Source organism: Micropterus salmoides, unplaced genomic scaffold, assembly GCF_014851395.1.
Source record: "Micropterus salmoides isolate LMB-PRFRI ecotype aquatic unplaced genomic scaffold, ASM1485139v1 Ms_hic_scaffold_14, whole genome shotgun sequence".
NCBI classification, from domain to species: domain Eukaryota; kingdom Metazoa; phylum Chordata; class Actinopteri; order Centrarchiformes; family Centrarchidae; genus Micropterus; species Micropterus salmoides.
Window position 1 is genome coordinate 14,065,250 of NW_024040485.1, and position 17,806 is coordinate 14,083,055.

Sequence of the window (17,806 nt, forward strand, 5' to 3'; positions counted from 1 at the left end):
ACCTGCAGTTCTGGAGGCCCTCCTTCATCTCTGATCAGAAGTAAGTAGCTCTGTCCATCCACCACTATTTCTTTCTTGAACCGTCCACCTGAGGAAGAGACATTTATTCATAGAGTATGTTCCAAGATCATTCTTATAGCATGTTAAGTCTGGTCTAGTGCTGGTACAAGATATTAACCGTGGAACAGGGGTTTCATAAGTGTAATCATAAAAACAGTGAGGATGTACACGATAAAACAAATTTAAGTGCGGTTCTCAATTTAGACCTCCTGAATGTGTTATTGCTATAGGATGGTATGGCGACAGCAAACCAGGTCTCTCTGGAGCCAATTATGTGGGCGAGAAATTGCCATTTAGCGTGTCTAATACACAGCTGTTGAGAGAACAAGTTCAGTGCCACTGCACTGCCACAAGTCCTGGAAAGGCCCAACTTTCACTTCACAACATTACCATCACTACACTGCATGAGCTACAGTGGATTTGAAGATCGGTTTCGCTAGCATTATCAACATACACTCACTACTCTTTCCAATGAAATGATAAGACAAGGAGAAAAATGTTAGTACAGAAACTAAAAGAGTGGAAAGGAAGGGTTGGGAGATAAAATCAGAGGCAAAAATCCTCGTCTTTGTTCTGAACTGCTGTGCCTCAGGTCACACCATGTCTTGAGGATGGTAGTGAGGAGCTAACACTTAGCCCCCATGCAGCCTTGAGTTTCTCTCCCATTTTCTTCATTTCTTTTCTAATACAAATGCATATTCCTTGCCGCTAGCGAAGCTGGCTGCAGATAAAAAAAAAAATTTAAAAAAAGAGACCAATGGGAGAACTATGCAGTAAATTAGATTTTGCATATCATTTGAATGGTTTTCCGATCCTGTGGAGATTAAAAACATTCAAATGAGAAAGTTGTGAGGCTAGAGATGTCCCTGGGTGTCTTATGAATACGAAAATATGCACAAATATAATTTTCAAATATCAAAAAAAGGCCTGATCATGAAATGTATCAAAAAATGCTATGCTGAAGAAGGCATGCAGAATAAGTACACCTGTTACACTTATCAGATTTTCTGGGAGTTTAATAAGCAGATATGTTAGCTTAACTTCATATGATTAGAGAATAGAGTGTCAGAGATCACACTATTCAACCAGCTTATTAAAGGGCCATACAGTAGCCGGGCGCTGTAATTTTTAATAGGTGGACAGTATTCCTGTCTCAGCAAAGCAACACATATTCACTTGAGCCATACTTTCACCATGTTAAGTCCACTTTAGCCTGCTTGGCAAACAGGGGATTCTCCCAGCCTTTTGCACAGGCACTCAAGCCTTGCTGGATGCTGGTTGTGTAACAGAGACAGATATTCATGTACCACCAAAAAAACTAAAGTCACAGAGCTTTGGAGATTTAGACAAAAGGACTGAGAAAGTACGTGTCTGGATGTCTCTGAATCCTGTTTAAAGAGGGGAAAAAAGATGAGGAGGATCTCATTACACAGTGAGAAAGACTGGATCGGAGCGGCAGAGAAAACCAAAGATTTATCAGAATACAGAGTTTGTACAGAGCTTGGCAGCATGTACATACGCCTGACCAGATTATGGAAAGTCTCTCTGAGATCAGTATCTGTAATGAAAGCATATGGCTCTGGCAAAAACGTGAATGGAATCTTAAGTAAACATTTCAGTTATGTAATCATCCAGGATGCTGTTGTCTTCATTTAGAGCCAATACAATGCATCCAAAGAAAAAAAACAGGCAGGTTACCATACTCTTCACACTTTTCATTATGAAAAGTAATTGTGAATTATTTTAATGTGTTGCTCAACCTTAACCAACATAAATACGGAGGCGACTAATAACCTTACAGACAGCCTACAGAGAGACTGTAAGTTGGTAGGCATAGTTAACACGCAGTAAGCATACTCTGCTTACACGGAGGCTTAGACCTTGACACAGTGCCACAATCCAACGGAGCTCCATCCGGCGTTGCCATGGCAACACACCCCAGTACCTTTTTTCAGACATCATAGCAAAAGCCCAGGAACAAAACGCTGAAGAAACAGCCATCGCTGAACCTTCCTGGCTGGGCAACTCTTCCACAATGTAAATACCCGATCTGGAGTACAGCCAGTGTTAAAGCACATAAAAAACAAAGAGAGCCTGAGCAGCTGCTTTTCGTGAGACAGGTATGTTGTATCACAGCAACCTCGCAGCAATGTAAAGGGACACACGCAAAAATCTGTCGGCGCAGATTTTTGCAATGTTTCCTTGATTATATTCAACCAAGCTTGTTCTGTTTTTTTCCAGCATTTCCACCATTGATTTCTCAAGGACTAATTAAGCTTTGAGGATTTTTCTCCCTTAGTGCAGCAAAATGCCAGAAACTAATTATGTGTTTTGTGTCTCATCCACACTATAATCACACTAAAATGAAACACTGCAAACCACTCAAAGATGATCAGTTAACTTTGGGACTTGCCTTTCAGGCCAGAAGGGGGCTTTCTCATTATGATTTTACTGGTAAATTAAAGAATATCTGATTTCCATATCTTAGAGTGTGACTTAAAATGACGAGGGGTCCCTTTCTGGAGATAGCCCCTCCTAAACTGGCTGGTAAACTGGCTCGTTGGCCATCAGGACAGGAAGTAAACTGTGATAAAAACTTTCATTTAGTCCCACAGAGAAGTGACAGTGTTTAATTTGACCTTGATTCTCTAACAATGAGTAGTTTTAGTGGAGTAGCAAAACGTTTTTCAAAAATGAATCCAGCCAATTATCAATTTTACCATGCAGAAGCTTGATGTAATAATTAATACAAACTTATTAGAAAAATATTCTCCAAGGGTGTGTGTGTTTATTATATATATAAAAATGTAAAGAAAACAAGCCTGCAGGTTTCTGTAGAATTTCACTTATCAAATGCTATTTTCACTCGTCAGCAGTAGTGCATTTTATCCATCCATCGATCCATCGTCAAACTTGCTTCATACATCTGAATCTTTCTGATTTGACATGTTTATTCCCACCTCCAACAGCAGACTCTTACCTTCAGGAGACTCCTCCTGCACATATGTGCCTGTTAAGTATCGGTGGACCAAGGCAGACTTCCCACTGGACAGATTTCCCACAATGCCCTGCAAGGTCAAGAGCAAAATACTATGATTATTACTGGACGGGCATAACATGACAGGTACAAACCACAAGCATATGTAGATTTATAGGACCATAATGGTAACAAAAGATTCTCAACACAAGGTTCCCCAACTAATTTTTTTTTTAAACTTTCAGGCTGAAAGTTGAGCCTTGAAAAAATGAGTTAGTGAACCTTGTGTTGAGCATTTTTAATCAAGCTGCTGTTTCCAAGATCAACAATGAACCTTCAAAGCTCAATCATAGTGGCAGTTTTGCAGGATTTAGTCCATTATTTACAACGTGTTCACTGTTTTATTATAACCAACAACAAAACATTGCAAAAAGAGCAGTATGATCAGAAGTTAAACAATTTCCTCATGGGCCGTGTGAGAAGAATAACAGTATATTTATATTACAAATACATTCATTTTGGCATATATATAACAAACTAATGCTATACAAAGAAGAAGATAAGTTTATTTAGTGTAAAATGTCCCACTCAGTACGTATCTTGGTCAGAACTGTTTAATAACCAAATTTTTGTGATTCTTATCAAAAATAATGTGTAAAATGAATTGCATCATTCTTATAAACACTTTTATCTTTGTGTCTGCCTCAAAAAATGCAGTATTTGCTGGGTAGTAATTACCATGCTAAGTAATTAAATGTTCACACAGAATAGGAAGGTGATTCAGTTTTCACTATGATGGGATTGCTTCTCTATAAGTAGATTTTAATTTCAAACTGGTATGAGCCAAAACAAACTGCAGTTAAAGCCACGCTGTCGTCCTTTACGCAGGCTGTGTCTGGTTGAAACATTATGAGGAAAGTCCTTATAACATACATCGGTTTGGTTGCAATCTTTCCCTCGCTTTCTCTCCCTGGTGTCTAGACCAGACCTAACTACAGCGGCTTCAGGGTGATGCATGGCAGAAGGTGGGCTGATGATGCCAGCATGTCTGGGAAGAACAAAGGCTGCAACATGCCTCATCTCCTCCCTCTCCTCTACCCACCATCACCCTCTTCTTCTTTAGATCATTAGTGGGTGTTAAAGTCAGGTATGGTTCTAATTATAGGGAAGTTTGAGGCACAAGAGCAAAGATATGTTTAAGGCCTTTCCCAGCCTTCCCTCTCTATAATTGAAGTAGACACACACACACACGCACACCGAGGTACCCCAGCAGAATAAACTATGAATAAGCTTTAAGTTAGCAAAAGTTGTAGGCACGGTGAGGTGAAAGCTATGAGTCAACAAAAATCGACTTTAAATGTACCACTGAACCCGTTTCCTGCTGTTTTAACTGCTTGGCTTTGTGACCTGCTGGTATAAAGCCTTCATGAAATCAAAAGGCTGTATCAGCACTATTCCAGTACAAAGTACTTCTACTCTTCTTTGTAGATGTTTAGATGTGATCTTGGAATATTAAGAGTGTGGATTTGATGATCAAAAGATGGCAGCAAAATAAGGTTTGACCACAGTTTAGTTACCATCATCAAACTACAATACCAGGGTACAGCTCTTTGTTGTAGCAGATGTTTTAGGGTTTTGCTCACCCTATCATTATTTCAACTAATCTGCAGGAAATGTTGTGACCCCAGTTCCTGTCATCATAACTACAGCAGCATGAGAAACATGTAACTGATTTTGCCAACATATTAAAAACCTTCTGAGACATATGACCAACTTCTTTTCAGAATGACCTTGCAATTCTGACAGCAATTCTTTGAATTTTTAGAAAGGCATAATAGCTATTTTGAGACACTTCATTCAGTGTTTCCAGGTCCATTTAACAAACCCCCATGTGGAAACTGCCAATTAACACCTTAGAAACATAAAAGGAAACAGGCGAATTTAAAGAGTTTGAAGCCAAAAAAGCAAGTTTGTCTTTGAGTTCCCTGCGAATTCTCCCCTTTTCATTCCATTGAAGTTTTCTCTTTTGCAGCACAACAATGAATTCACGTAATACGGAAAGATTATATCAACTGTCAGAATGGTGGAGTGCAGTTTTTCAAGGCTGCTAGTCTTTATGGGTAGAAGGCATTAAATCATGTGAGGATGTTAGTTGTGCATTTGGCAGCGGCTGCGCGTGTGCTTCACTGGGGGGTGGGATCAGACCCAGGATGTGTCACTAGTCTAGCCCAGAACTGTCACTCATCTCGTGTCCTGCTGCAAGCAACCCTCCATCTCCATGCCAACGCATCTCATTAAAAATCCCCAACTACATGCCAGGGAAAAGTCCGGCCAATTTCTCAACTGTTCCCTCTCATGTAAAATGCAAAACCAGTATTACACAGACAGAACATGCTTTCCCAATGACATTTAAATCTGTCAGCAAGACGAAACCGAATCAACAGGGGGACTGTTAGAAATTTAAAAAGTTACTCACCACTTTCAGCTCTGGCACTGAACGACTCAATGTCCATTCCTGGCTGTTGACGAACGAGTCTATAGTGAAAAAAGGATAAATACAAATTAAGTCCAGAAGCACTGAAAGGTAATCCATCTGTTTGTGTCCGATTTGACCCCAGCTACAGATAATTATGACATTACAAGTATTTCCCATTGGATGATGGCAAAGTGTCTTTACAGCTACAGTTTATACACTATCTGTGCTGTGTGCAACAGGTTTTATGATGGAATGTTCAGCTGTCGTATACATATGGCAAAGCCTATGCACAGTTTGACATAGTGGGGGGAATTGATTTTTTAAAAGAGTGTTTGTTCCATTATCTTTTATTTCCTGCATATAAAAACTCCAGAGTAAACCAGCAGGAGTATGTCAAACTTTTATACAGTTTAGTGTAGATTTGCAGAGCCATGCTGTCCAAAGTGAAGAAGATTTCTGTCGCTAGGTGTCTCTCACACCAAAACAATAACATAAGATGTAGTTTGATGATGTTGTGAATTAGCGTGGGAGCATGGGGGGAGTCGTCTTCGGTGTTAAACATCCACCATTGCCGATTAAAATCTTTCTGACGTGAGACAGGCAGAAATCATGTTCACAGACGGGGTAATGTATTAAAGTTTTATTCACGTTAAGTTTAGTCACCTTTCCCGACTTCCTTCCTCACTCTGACGTATCCCACGTCTCCCCAGAAGTTATAGGAACTACAGGGGTAAAGGGGATGGACGCCATTGACATGAGACCAAATGAATTGCACCGTTACCTTGAATAAAACTGAGAATTTCTCTAGGTTTGATTATTGTTGGAAACATCTGGGATAATTTAAGTACAAAAATCAACAAAATATGTAACATAGGCTGAGTTTTAATGCGAAAAGATTATCCTTTTAACACATTGGAGTTGCAACAATTAGTCGCTTAATCAATTACTCAGTCACTTTGGAGAAGAAGAAAGATGAAATTTGGATATTGTCTGTTTTTAAAAAAGAAAAAGAAAATCTATAGTAGTTAATTGAACATATTTGGGTTATGGACAGTTGTTTGAACATAAGCAATTATAATAAGCCAAGCTTTAAACATGTTTTGATTTAATCCCTGATCCTGAACATTTTATCAAATTGGCAGATTAATTGAGAATTAAACCAATGGTTGGTTACAGACGAAAAACACATTTATAGAAACAACCAGTCAATAAAGATCTCTCACTCTGACGTATTTGCTCATGTCCTGTTTTGTTTATGTATGTAGAACTTATAAAGCACATAAATGTCAAGAAGTAATTGAGAAACACCTATGGAAAGTACAATCTATGCAGAATATGTCAATATAAAGGTTTCAACATAGTGGAATCTCTAAACGGGTTTTAGCTAATCCATTGTGAAAAGACAGCCATTATCAGGCTTGACACAACTTGTCTGGTTTTCCAGTCACATTTGGAGACTTTGTCTCATGCTTTGAAACAGGGCAGTGGGAAAGAGCACAGTGAGGAACAATACAAACTCTCACAACTAAAAACACAAATGACAACTCCACAAGCTGTGCTTGTTTCCCACAGAGATGGAGTACACAACTATGTGTCATAACAGCTATTAGAACAAAGACCACCTTCCTGTGTTGGATCATGGCTTTCTCACCATCTGAACCCCCCAAGAAGCAGATACCATCTCTAATACAGGAGTGTAGACTCTCTGTCTCCAGGTAACAAGGTGTGTGTAACCAGGTGAACCCCCAACACTCCCTTGCCACGTCTGAATCCTGTTTGTTGCCGCAATAGTGGTTTCCCTTTGTGCCCACGGTGATTCTAATATGAAAGGACTGACAGCATAAACAGTAAGGTATCCACTGTCGCTTTAAGAAACGTTTCTATTTTCTCTCCAAAACCTATGCTAAAAGCACACGACTCATTGCTGAGTAGACATGAGCCAAAAATCTCTTTACAACAGTTAGAGTAAACAAAACAAAAAACTTCTGCTAAAATGTTTACTTATTTCTGACCTCCATTTACAACGAGCCTTGTGCTGCTCAGGATGTGTCACTTGTTGTGGGAGAGGAGAAAAGTTCATCCCTAACAGAAGGGCCTTTCATCAAGCATTGTGTGGAGCAGAGTAGTCTTTAAACAGCACGCCTCATGTTAAGCCCTCTCAGTGTGGGTTTGACATGTCAGAACATGAGCGAAGATACCCATCTGAGTTTTCAGTGCAGGAAACTGAACGCAGCTCACAGTGCTCTGAGACAGTATCAGATAAAGTTGTTGCCTTGTTTTCTTGGATTTCCTGTCATTTTGTACAGACCTATCATTTAGCGATTTATTATCTGTACTTGTAATGATGAATTTATATTGTGTTATTTTTCACATAATTGGGTTGATAAACTATCAATTAGACTAACACATTGAAAGGTTCCAGTCCTTACCACTTGTTGCATTAAGTCAACATTAACAAAGAATCAATAAACAGATAATTAAACCGAAACAGAGTAAAATGAAGAACAAAAAACAGAAAAAAGCGTCCCAGATGCACAGACATTTTTCTCACCTTTATCCACATAATCAAACTTTCAAAAGGGGGACATATTCACATAAAAGGCCAATCCATAGATAACTATGGAGGAAAATTAGGGTCATCAAAGGCCAAGATAGAAATGGAGTTGCTGGCTACTGACAAGCGCTGCATGTCTAGAACAGAACATTCTCTTACTTTTTATGATTTCAAGGACATAAAAACACTGAAAAGAAATGAGGATTTACACATTTTTCTTAACAATCATCTCATATATTTCCTCTTATGAACACACCCACAACAAATTTTAACACCGAGAAGATGCCTAACTTTTTGGCATCCTTAGGGCAGAGAGTACATTTTGGTATCCTGCTTAAAAAAAGGCCCTAATTAAATCCATGTGCTCTGTGTTATATCATCCTTTAAAAATGAACATCCCTGCATTACTGTGTCCCAGAATGCCTATGGAAACAGAAAGCCCCGGCATCTGTGATGCTAGAGAGGACACCAGTGTCTTTGTCTCTGTGAGGGGAAAACTGCGTTGCCAGCTTGTTTGTTAGGGTTTTCACTTCACTGCTCATGTCTACTCAGATAAAAATGACCGTTCAGTTAGAAGGTAGCGAAGCACAATCGTCCCCCCACTTATTCCATTTTAATGAGAAAAGGAAATGCAATGTGAGCAAAAATGCTGCGCATATGGTTTTTTTTTTTTGAGTGTGTGTGCATGTGCATACATGGGAACATTTCTACGTGCAGTGAATCTGAAATGGTTTTTGGAATGAGAGAGGACAACCTTGAGGTCTAAATTTCCACTCTAGCTCTGACTGACTTTCCAACCATGCTTTCCCACTGTCACAAATTACAGAGTGAGAATTTAGCTAGCAATTAGTATTTCTACTTCCCTTATTTGCCAACCTCAAGACCAACCAACATTCCCTGGCTGACTACTTTTATCATGCCCATCTTTACAAAATCATCCTGCATCATATTCCTTTTATGTGCTGCTGTTCGGAGCCATTCATTCAGTGAACAACCCAGTCAGAGCTCCTCTAAGCTCCCAAACACCAACCTGTTATTTCTATCTAAGGAGGTAAGTGACAAACACAATCAGCAGAGAACAAGGTAAAAATCTTTATACCAAGCCAGTCTAATGCGGTCTGGATAGCCTGCCCTACTTAAGGATCTTAAAGCCTTGTTCTGTCTGCAGACAGACATTGATCACTTCCCCGAAAGTAAATCGGGCATTCTGGTTCAGGGTTCTCTAACGTGAGATTTGGAAAATGGGGTTTGAGATGTCTTGCAGGACAAAGCCCATGTTGATTAACTCAATTTGTAGGGTTAAGTTAAGAACATGTCAGATTATCCACAAACAGTGCAACTGATGGAAACAATCAACTGTGAATTAAAAAGGAAAACTGCATACAAAGGGATAGAAGATCTGCAAATTGCAGGCCCAAACTCAAACTTCAAAAAACAAACAGTTTGTACTTGTTGGAGAAAAGCTCACCTCATAGCTGAGGTTTGTAGTGGCAGATGCTCAAATATGAGTTTATATGCGATAGTTAACAGATTTCCCTCTGTTAATGCTCAAACTGTTTCACTCAGTGATTATCCAATTTCTTGCCGTCTCCCATTTCTCCTACAGCAGGTGAGAGGGCATTATCACAGTGTAACTGTTTGTCCCAATTTTCTTAAATGCATCGGTTTGTCTTAAACATAATTACCTGCAGGGAGTTTGGCTCACTCAACCCTTCTGGTATGAATGGAATAAGCAACGCTTCTTTTAAATACATTTTCCACCTGCAGATTTTGTAGAAGTAGGCAGACTAAATACAGCTACAATGTAAAGTTGATTCAGGAAATACTGTTGGCAGAAATTCACAGGATGTGGTATCAAATGAGACATACCAAGGGGAAGAATCAAAGGGAATTCCATCCTCATGAATACATTTTATGTCAGATTCAAGATAAAGGAGGATGGATCACACACATGGGGGAATTTTCTTCAAATTGTCAAAAGGTAATGGCAAGTCAAGGCAAGTAAGAATAAATCCGCATCAGTGAGCACATTTCTGTCAGCTGGATCCCGCTGACACTTTACACCGAGGCTTCTTACAGTGTCGTACCTACAGTCCCATTCCCAATATTTCAACCTTCACTAGGTAAGTGTACTGCTGGCCACCTAGGCCCCGTGACCAGCCACCCCTCCTCCAACCCAAAGACCCCCAGAGAGACCCCATCTCAGCACATGGTTCACTGATCACTCATGCCTCCACTGGTACGACAGAGTGGCTTTGTTCATCCACAGGTGGGGGTGGGTACACAGCCTGCACACCTCAAACCCCTCACCCTGTATCTTGTACCTTCCTCCAAACCTCACTCACACACAAGATTAAGGAGCGTGTGCATGTTTAGGTGAAGGCAGGGCTTCAGCTTTCTAGATTTAATTTAGTAGCAAACACTTCGGCAGGTAGCAACTTGAGCAGAGTCCCACCCAGGGCATTGAACACCTTTAACAACTTTACTCAGGCCGAATGGCACACCTACATTCCTAATGCCTGACTGACTGACTCTGCAGTGGAATAAATGGACAAATACCACTTGACACTCCACAACAGAAATAGGTATCCTTGGTAACATGTCATGTGAGAATACAAATAGACTGGGAGATCAACTAGGTTGACCTCAGGAACCATTACGAGCATTATGCTGGAATGAGAATGAAAAATCTGGTTTGCTGGTTCAAAGCTTGGCTGAATGCGAATGAGTACAGGATATGTGTGACCTGACATTAGGGAAAGTCATTAAGTTGTCACAGACAACTAATTAGGTCCTCGTGTGAAGGTGTGAAATTGGAGCTTGACACACAAAATGCAGCAAATCACAGCTATTAATTCAGATAGTTACAAATATTTTCCTCTCTCTGCCTGCTCTTCCAGGAAACTGGACAAACACACTCCACAGAGTTAACCTTTAAACACAGTGCTCAAGTCTTCTTCTCTTCTCCCCATCATTATAGTATGTAAGCCTTCTTAATTTAGCCCTGCTAGGCTGCCAAACGCATCCCCATTACAACCACTAACTGCGTTAATGCTACTGCTTTAAGCTGTTTCTCTGTGAGGCCAACAGACAGCATTATCAAGACTCTCATATACTGTGCCTGGGTAACACATACAGTACTGGGGCTGCTTATACCACACTGGAAAACAATTATAATATGTTCTTGTCAGTTGCTGGTGATTGAGTTTATTGTACTTACCTACTCATTTACTGAACTTCAAAAAATCTTATGCAAGGCAAATTGATTTAAGTGCATACACACTGGCAGTTCACACATGAAAAACACAAATTAAGTACCCAAAATAGAAATTCCAAAAGGACTCTCTGGAACCAGACGTTTTTGAATGCCATCCAAACTCACAATTCCCCATGTGTTTTTCATTTGCCCGTCCTTCTAAAAAAAAAAGAGCACTTCCTTGTTTCCCTTGAGCTGTAACTTTCTATGCAGTGAAGGAGGAGCTATGAACGGAGAAGTGAGCTGAGAAATAAATTCAGCAATCTTGCCTTGGTCTTACCTTGACCTTTGTGGGAGTCAATGCCTGCCAGAGTCTCTATGGTGACTGGCTGTGACTTATTATTCCCAGCCAGGGGATACTGGCCTGTGTCTTTGCTCTGGGACTGCTGGGATTCACATTTACCACTGAATGGCTGCTCTTTCCTCCTGAAACGGTTGGCTATGAGCTGCCATAAGCTTGGTTCTTCCTGCACTGGTTTGGAAGACAGTTTTGTTGGACAGAGGGGTACCTCCATTACCTTGACCTTCCCCCTACTGTGGTACTGAATATACTGCATGCCTCCATCCTCTATCGGCTCACTGGAAGTTGGAAGGGTTCTTCCTGTGAGGTACGAAAAAGGTAGTGGAGCCATTGTTGTCTCCTCAGCAGTACTTCTAGTCCGAGAGCACTCCTTTGACTCCGTTTCAGACCCTAAAGTAACTTTGTCCCGGGGCCGAGTCCTCCTGATTCGCAGACTGAGGCTCCGCCTTAAGGAGCTCAGTGTGCTTTTTGGAGCATCACATTTGCTGGATTTGAGAGAAGATTTTGCATCTTTGTCACTTTCCTTCTCCTTGTTCTTATCTCGAGCTGCTTTGCCAAAAAGCCTCCAACGTAAGGCCCCTTTGACAAAGCCTCCTCCATCGCTGCCTGTGTGGCTGCAGCTCCTCTGGCTATCTAGCTCATCATCAGAGCCCCTCTTTCTTAGCTCTAGTACTGTCATACTGACAGGCCTGGGTTTACAGCTCCTTTGGCGGACTCTGGGGGTCACCTCTGCAGGGAGCAAAGGCAGCTGAGCTACGACGGGACTGAGGCCATCCACAGCCCTCAACTCAGCCTTCCTGCTCCTGTACTGCTGGTCATTTTCTAAAATGCCTGCCCTCCTGACATTGTGCTGGATCGAGGGCTCCGGCAGGACAGGGACAGGGCCTGGGCCTGCCAGCATGCACACACTCCTGGGCCTCCGCAGCCGTCTTTCTTGTTCAGGTTGAGAATCTCTTTGCTGCTTGACTGAGTCGCCATACATGCTCAGCGTTTTCCTACCCAGCGGAGCTTCATCCTGACGTGGCCTTCGCAACACGGCCCGTGGCAGAGAGCTATGTCCTGCAACAGTGCCATGTTCCCCAAAGACAAGCCCTTTAGCATGAGCGGTGACAGAGCGTAATGTTGCGCTCCAAATGTGTTGCTCCCGGGTGTCTGTCTGAGCAGCAAATTCTGCCACGTCTTTGTCTTGCTGTGAGGAGTTACCTGAGTTCTTGGAAGGCTGTTTCAAAAACCTGTCTGTCTTCATTTTTCCCTCCACCTCATCCAACTCCTCCTCATTTTCCTCTACAACTACCTCCTCTCTTTGCCTCCCAGCTCTACCTGTGCGGCTCAGGGAGGGCCACCTGTCGAGCTCCTGTCGTGCCCTGCCCAGCCTGGGGCTGTTCTCCATTGGCACTACACTAATTATCTCTCCTCTTGGCTGGCAATTCTCCACCGGGGTGTTGGTGACCCGGCCCATTCCCAGCTCTGAACTCGGCGCATCTCCCTGTGTTTCTTTCAGGATTACAGAGATGTGGTAAACGATTTTCCCCTGCTGTTGGCAAATGGCTGTACTCCTTGGGGTCACATCCACAGTCCCACTGCTAAGGAATAGCATGGCACTTAAGTAAAACTGATTCACACATACATCCTCATTCAGACACCAATACAAGCCTGTAGCACAAGCCAATGTTCACATTCTGCCCAGGAGATGTAGAGATTCAGCTCATGAAGTCCTTCGTTTGAAGACTAAATTCCTATGCCAGGCATAATCCTTCACCTTTGACATGGGAAAAAAACTTCAAACAAGTTAGAGCAAAGCTTTGCTGCCACCTGCATCCTCTGGCTCCTTTACTCAGCACACTCACACAGGCATTTAGATGGTAGCTGCTTTCTTCCCACACTTTGTTCTACTTGTCCTGAACAGGCAGATGAACAAAAGAAAAACAGGTTATCCACTGCTTGTTTTGCAACAAAGTCGTATCTGTAAAAGTTGCAACTTAAAAAAAAAAAACAGAATCATCCTTCCTCTTTGGCAAGTTATGAAGTGAGCTATCCTTGTTGTTGGCGGTGCAGACAAACCCTTTAATCTCTGAGCTCTTGCCATGTAGAGCATGAGGGAGTGAGTCTCTGTTTGAACTTTCAGCTGCCTTCCAACCCCTGGGACACATGGAAAACAAGGAGTGGATCCCACAGGCATTAAACACGCCCTCCTGAGCTGCTAGCTGCCCCCAGAGACATAAACAGACAAACGTTAACATGGGATTGAGAGAAGACTGAGCTGATTACACACTGCTGTAATCAACAAGGACACGACAATCAACACCAGCCATGAATGGGCACTTTGTGTTCTTCAGACCAATGGTAAAACACAAAACAAGGGATACTCTCCTATGTTTAACAGAGGAAGAGAGAGTTGTGTTACGGTCACCAAATACCCTTATTCGTTAATCCACATTTTAGTGACCACCAGCTTGTATTAAAATGAAGAGTATAGCATTGCGACATTGCTTAGGTTGTACAGAGTTTGGTCAGATCTCTTTGTTAAGGAAATATCTGCACAACTTAAGAAAAAAAAAAAAAAAGAACGCCTCTCACTACAGGAACTAAGGGAACACAAATGCAACTTGTTAGTAACCACAACTATCCACACAACTACATAGCACGCTTCCAGTGGCTCCCACAACACAGCCTACACACAGTGGGAGAGCTTAAGCTTAAATGAGCTTACATTTTCGTGTTCCATTTCCCTGTTTTCAGAGGTGTGGTGCTCTATAATGCACTAGTGAACTGAAATGGAGCCATCTAACATAGGGCCATGTTCTATAAAGAGCATCATCTGAATCAAGCCAGATTTCACTTACTAAACTTGCAGCAATCTGGTTACAGTGCGGTTAAGGCTGGAACACTGCCCCTTTGTGGTCAAAAACTGAAAAATGCTGGTAGAACATAAAACTGGGGGAAAATTCCCCTAAGGTTGTATTGATTTTGATTGGGTAAACATTAATCTTGGTGTAATTTGCCTGAATTATGTTTTACTGACACAACATCGGAACAGCCCTCTCTTTATTTGGATATTTTATTGAAACTTCTCCCAAACATTTCCTATATTGCGTACAAACCCCCGAAACAGGTGAATGATCAGAATTTCGGAATACTGCTTTTGAGGGTTTTTGGCAGAGAAAACCGGAGAGCAAAATGACAACAATGACTGCCCAATCTCAGAGTGCGTCACTGTGGCAAATCCAGGATAACCATGAAGCTGGAAGTTGCAGTCCGAGCGTCACAGCAGCTTTGTGCCAAAAAGCAGATTCTCACCAGCAGTTGATTTACAAACCTCCCTTTTCATAAAAAACACCCTAAAACCCTCTAATAGCTGAAACGAGGACGATTTCTTCAGGTTGAAAGAAAAACATGCTCCAAAATGACATTAGTTTAAGCTTGCCTGAATCAAGGCCTTTCATTCTGTGTGAGCACTGATATTGAAGGTATTTACTTGGTGCATTTCTTTTCCTTTTGTATCCTTATCAGCAGACTGGGTGTGTAAGAATGGAAAAACATTTAAAGGCATTGTTTGAGTATACCCAGTGCTTTACTTTTTAGCATGCACTGTAACCGCACATACGCACAATCAGGGATCTCTTGGTTTCTTATTAGAGAGCATTCAGTATTACCAGTAAAATGCCAGAAAAAGATGCCTTGACAGTGAAGTTAGGTCAAAGTTAAGCTGTCAAGGCTCACTGTGCCGGCCTTTACCTGTGTCTAGGAAGCACGGGTTTGGAACGATCTGAGACTCATCATCAAGCAAACAATTCTTTTCACTCCACTGGATCCGGTGTCGAGCTCGTCTACGGCTCCCAAAGCACAGCAACATAGTCTACCTACAACCTCAAAGGGACTTCTCCATCACTCAAGATATAACCATTCAAAAGAAAACCTCCAGGTGCCTGAAATATCACGTCAGTCCAAATTGTTGATCATCTTTTCATTTTCCTCTCCTCATGGGTTGCGCGCCTTGGTTCTATCAGGCATTGTTGTGAAAATCACCCTGCAGTCCAATTTTTAGCTCCAGCATGTTAGTCCTTAGCCACTTTGTCCGGCAAAATCTCTCCTTTTGTCAGTTGCATCATGCTGTGTCCATGATATGTCTTCCATGCAGACCTGATAATGTGGTTACCAGCACAAACCCAAAACATTACTGGACAGTTTGAGGGAGTGGCCCAGAGCGGCCATGTGTCATGGTTCACTTGGAGTCGTTTGCTCCCGGTAATTCGTAATACAGGTGTTGGTCAACAGGGTCCTACATAAGAAACACTGATAGGATTAAAGTTAATCCACTGTCCTGTTGTCATTGTTGCAGTTTGGTCCAGAGGAAACCTGCTCTGTGGTAAATCCTGTTATTTTATTTAAAAGTACATACTAGGTAACAGAGCTTCTCTTGTGTGCCCCTCGCTCCTTCTCTGTCCCACAGCTAAATGTTTCACCCTCTTGTAACAGTATCTTGATGGTGGCTGGGAGGGCTTTAGCAGAAAAACTGGATTAGCATATTTTGAGATTCCTGAATTTCTCTCTCTCTCTCTCTCTCTCTGTGTGTGCGTACACACACACACACACACACACACCTGCCTGATTGTGAGCTGATATCACACTGCATGTCTGTTGGCTATTTAACTATTTATCTGAGTCACTGTTATAAAACATTAGTGTACTGTTGTTGGTTTACCAACATTGCTCTGACCTGAGATTGTCCTTTACTTCCCTTAGGCTATATTCCTTACCTCATAAGTCCTTACCAACACAAAGGTTTTCTTGGTACTTTATAAAAGAAATATATTTGTTATCAGTCTCACCTCAATCATCTATCTTTGTCAGTAAATGTCATAAACAAAGAAACACTGAAATGGATTTTGTTGAATATCCCAAAAGCCATTTCTACTTTTCCAGTATTTTAGAAATACAACATTACATTTTAATGCACTGGCACTCCAGATATTGTACAAACAGTATTCTTAAAGTAAATAAGAATAGAAGAGGGGACATTTTTCTTATCTAATGGGATATAACACCCAAATTTAATTCAAAACATGTATCATTATATAGTTTTATTGAAAAAAGTCATTACAGACCCTAATTAGATTGTCTGTACTTTTGTCTCATCTCCCTAATTGAAATCAATTAGGCCTTGTGTTATTCAATAGTATCTGCATTTTCAGTTGAGATAATTTGACACAATATACTTGTTGCTTCCAGAGGGTGGCAGTCACACCACTGAGGAACTGCAGTGTTGTCAAAAGCAAAACACTCCTCTAAAGAAAATACTTTCGTAGTTTGAACCAACTTCTGAAATTGAACAACCTCACTCAGATGTCTCCACGCTGCAGTCACCTACTGTAAGCCTGGCAATGGTAAGCGTTAGAATTAGGAATGTTTTTTTACAGCATCATCAGTTACATTTAGGGCTTAAGCAGTGATACCTTCTGAACACCTGTTAGCAGGAACCACAGAACAGATACGTTTGAATACCAGACATGACAGATGGGCAGCACTGGTGTATTTATATAAGGGCACAGACACTGTGCACAGCAAATGCTGGTGTTGTCTAGCAGATAGCATGATGCATCCAACCCATCGTCAGCATTAGAACATGAGTCAGTGTGAGGAAGCCATGCACATATACACTCCTTCATGAAGACAGTTTGCTTCCACTGTCAAACAGTGTAACAAGAACAGTCAATGAAGGTGGCTCCCTGACTCCGGATAGTCGGCAATAGTTCTGACAGGTGGCTGCAGTCACGGCCTAATTTGACCTAATTAACACATACATAACAGCAGCACAACTCACACCTGATGAGCATCTAGCTTCCCCGAGTATTGTGAGGAAAGACAAAACCTCTGGTGTTATCTACTTTCTGAAAGCACAAACATCCCAGTGTCATCTGCATTATTCACAAGTGTTTGGTGAGAGCTTTGCATGACAAATCAGTGTCAAAGCTTGCGGCAGTGACTCACAAGGTTTAATGAGAACAAAAATTTTCAGGACTTTTAATAGGTATTGATGTCATGCTTTTAAATATAGCCTTATGTGAACATATGAAAGTAAATTAACGCATTGCAGGAAATTATTCACAGCAACCAAAAAAAAAGTTCTGACCTCACTGGACAGAGTCAGGAACAGTGATTGGCATCAGCACAGACCAGACACA

The 17,806-nt window shown here is 41.4% G+C and overlaps 1 protein-coding gene across 3 annotated transcripts in view; it reads right to left on the reverse strand.

Annotated features, from left to right (window-relative positions):
• Nucleotides 1-17,806, reverse strand: part of agap3 (ArfGAP with GTPase domain, ankyrin repeat and PH domain 3) — a 114,757-nt gene that overhangs the window by 58,159 nt on the left and 38,792 nt on the right. Inside the window, exons 1-4 of one of the 3 annotated variants that reach the window (XM_038717834.1) lie at nt 15,360-15,595; nt 5,514-5,572; nt 3,041-3,128; nt 3-88 (exon numbers count right to left, since the gene is read on the reverse strand). In XM_038717834.1, the coding sequence (XP_038573762.1) occupies nt 3-88; nt 3,041-3,128; nt 5,514-5,572; nt 15,360-15,477 (351 nt within the window). In that variant the 5' untranslated portion in view covers nt 15,478-15,595. Of the gene's footprint in view, nt 1-2; nt 89-3,040; nt 3,129-5,513; nt 5,573-11,603; nt 13,750-15,359; nt 15,596-17,806 lie in introns of those variants that run through there. The other 2 variants (XM_038717832.1, XM_038717833.1) reach the window with 2 other exon arrangements.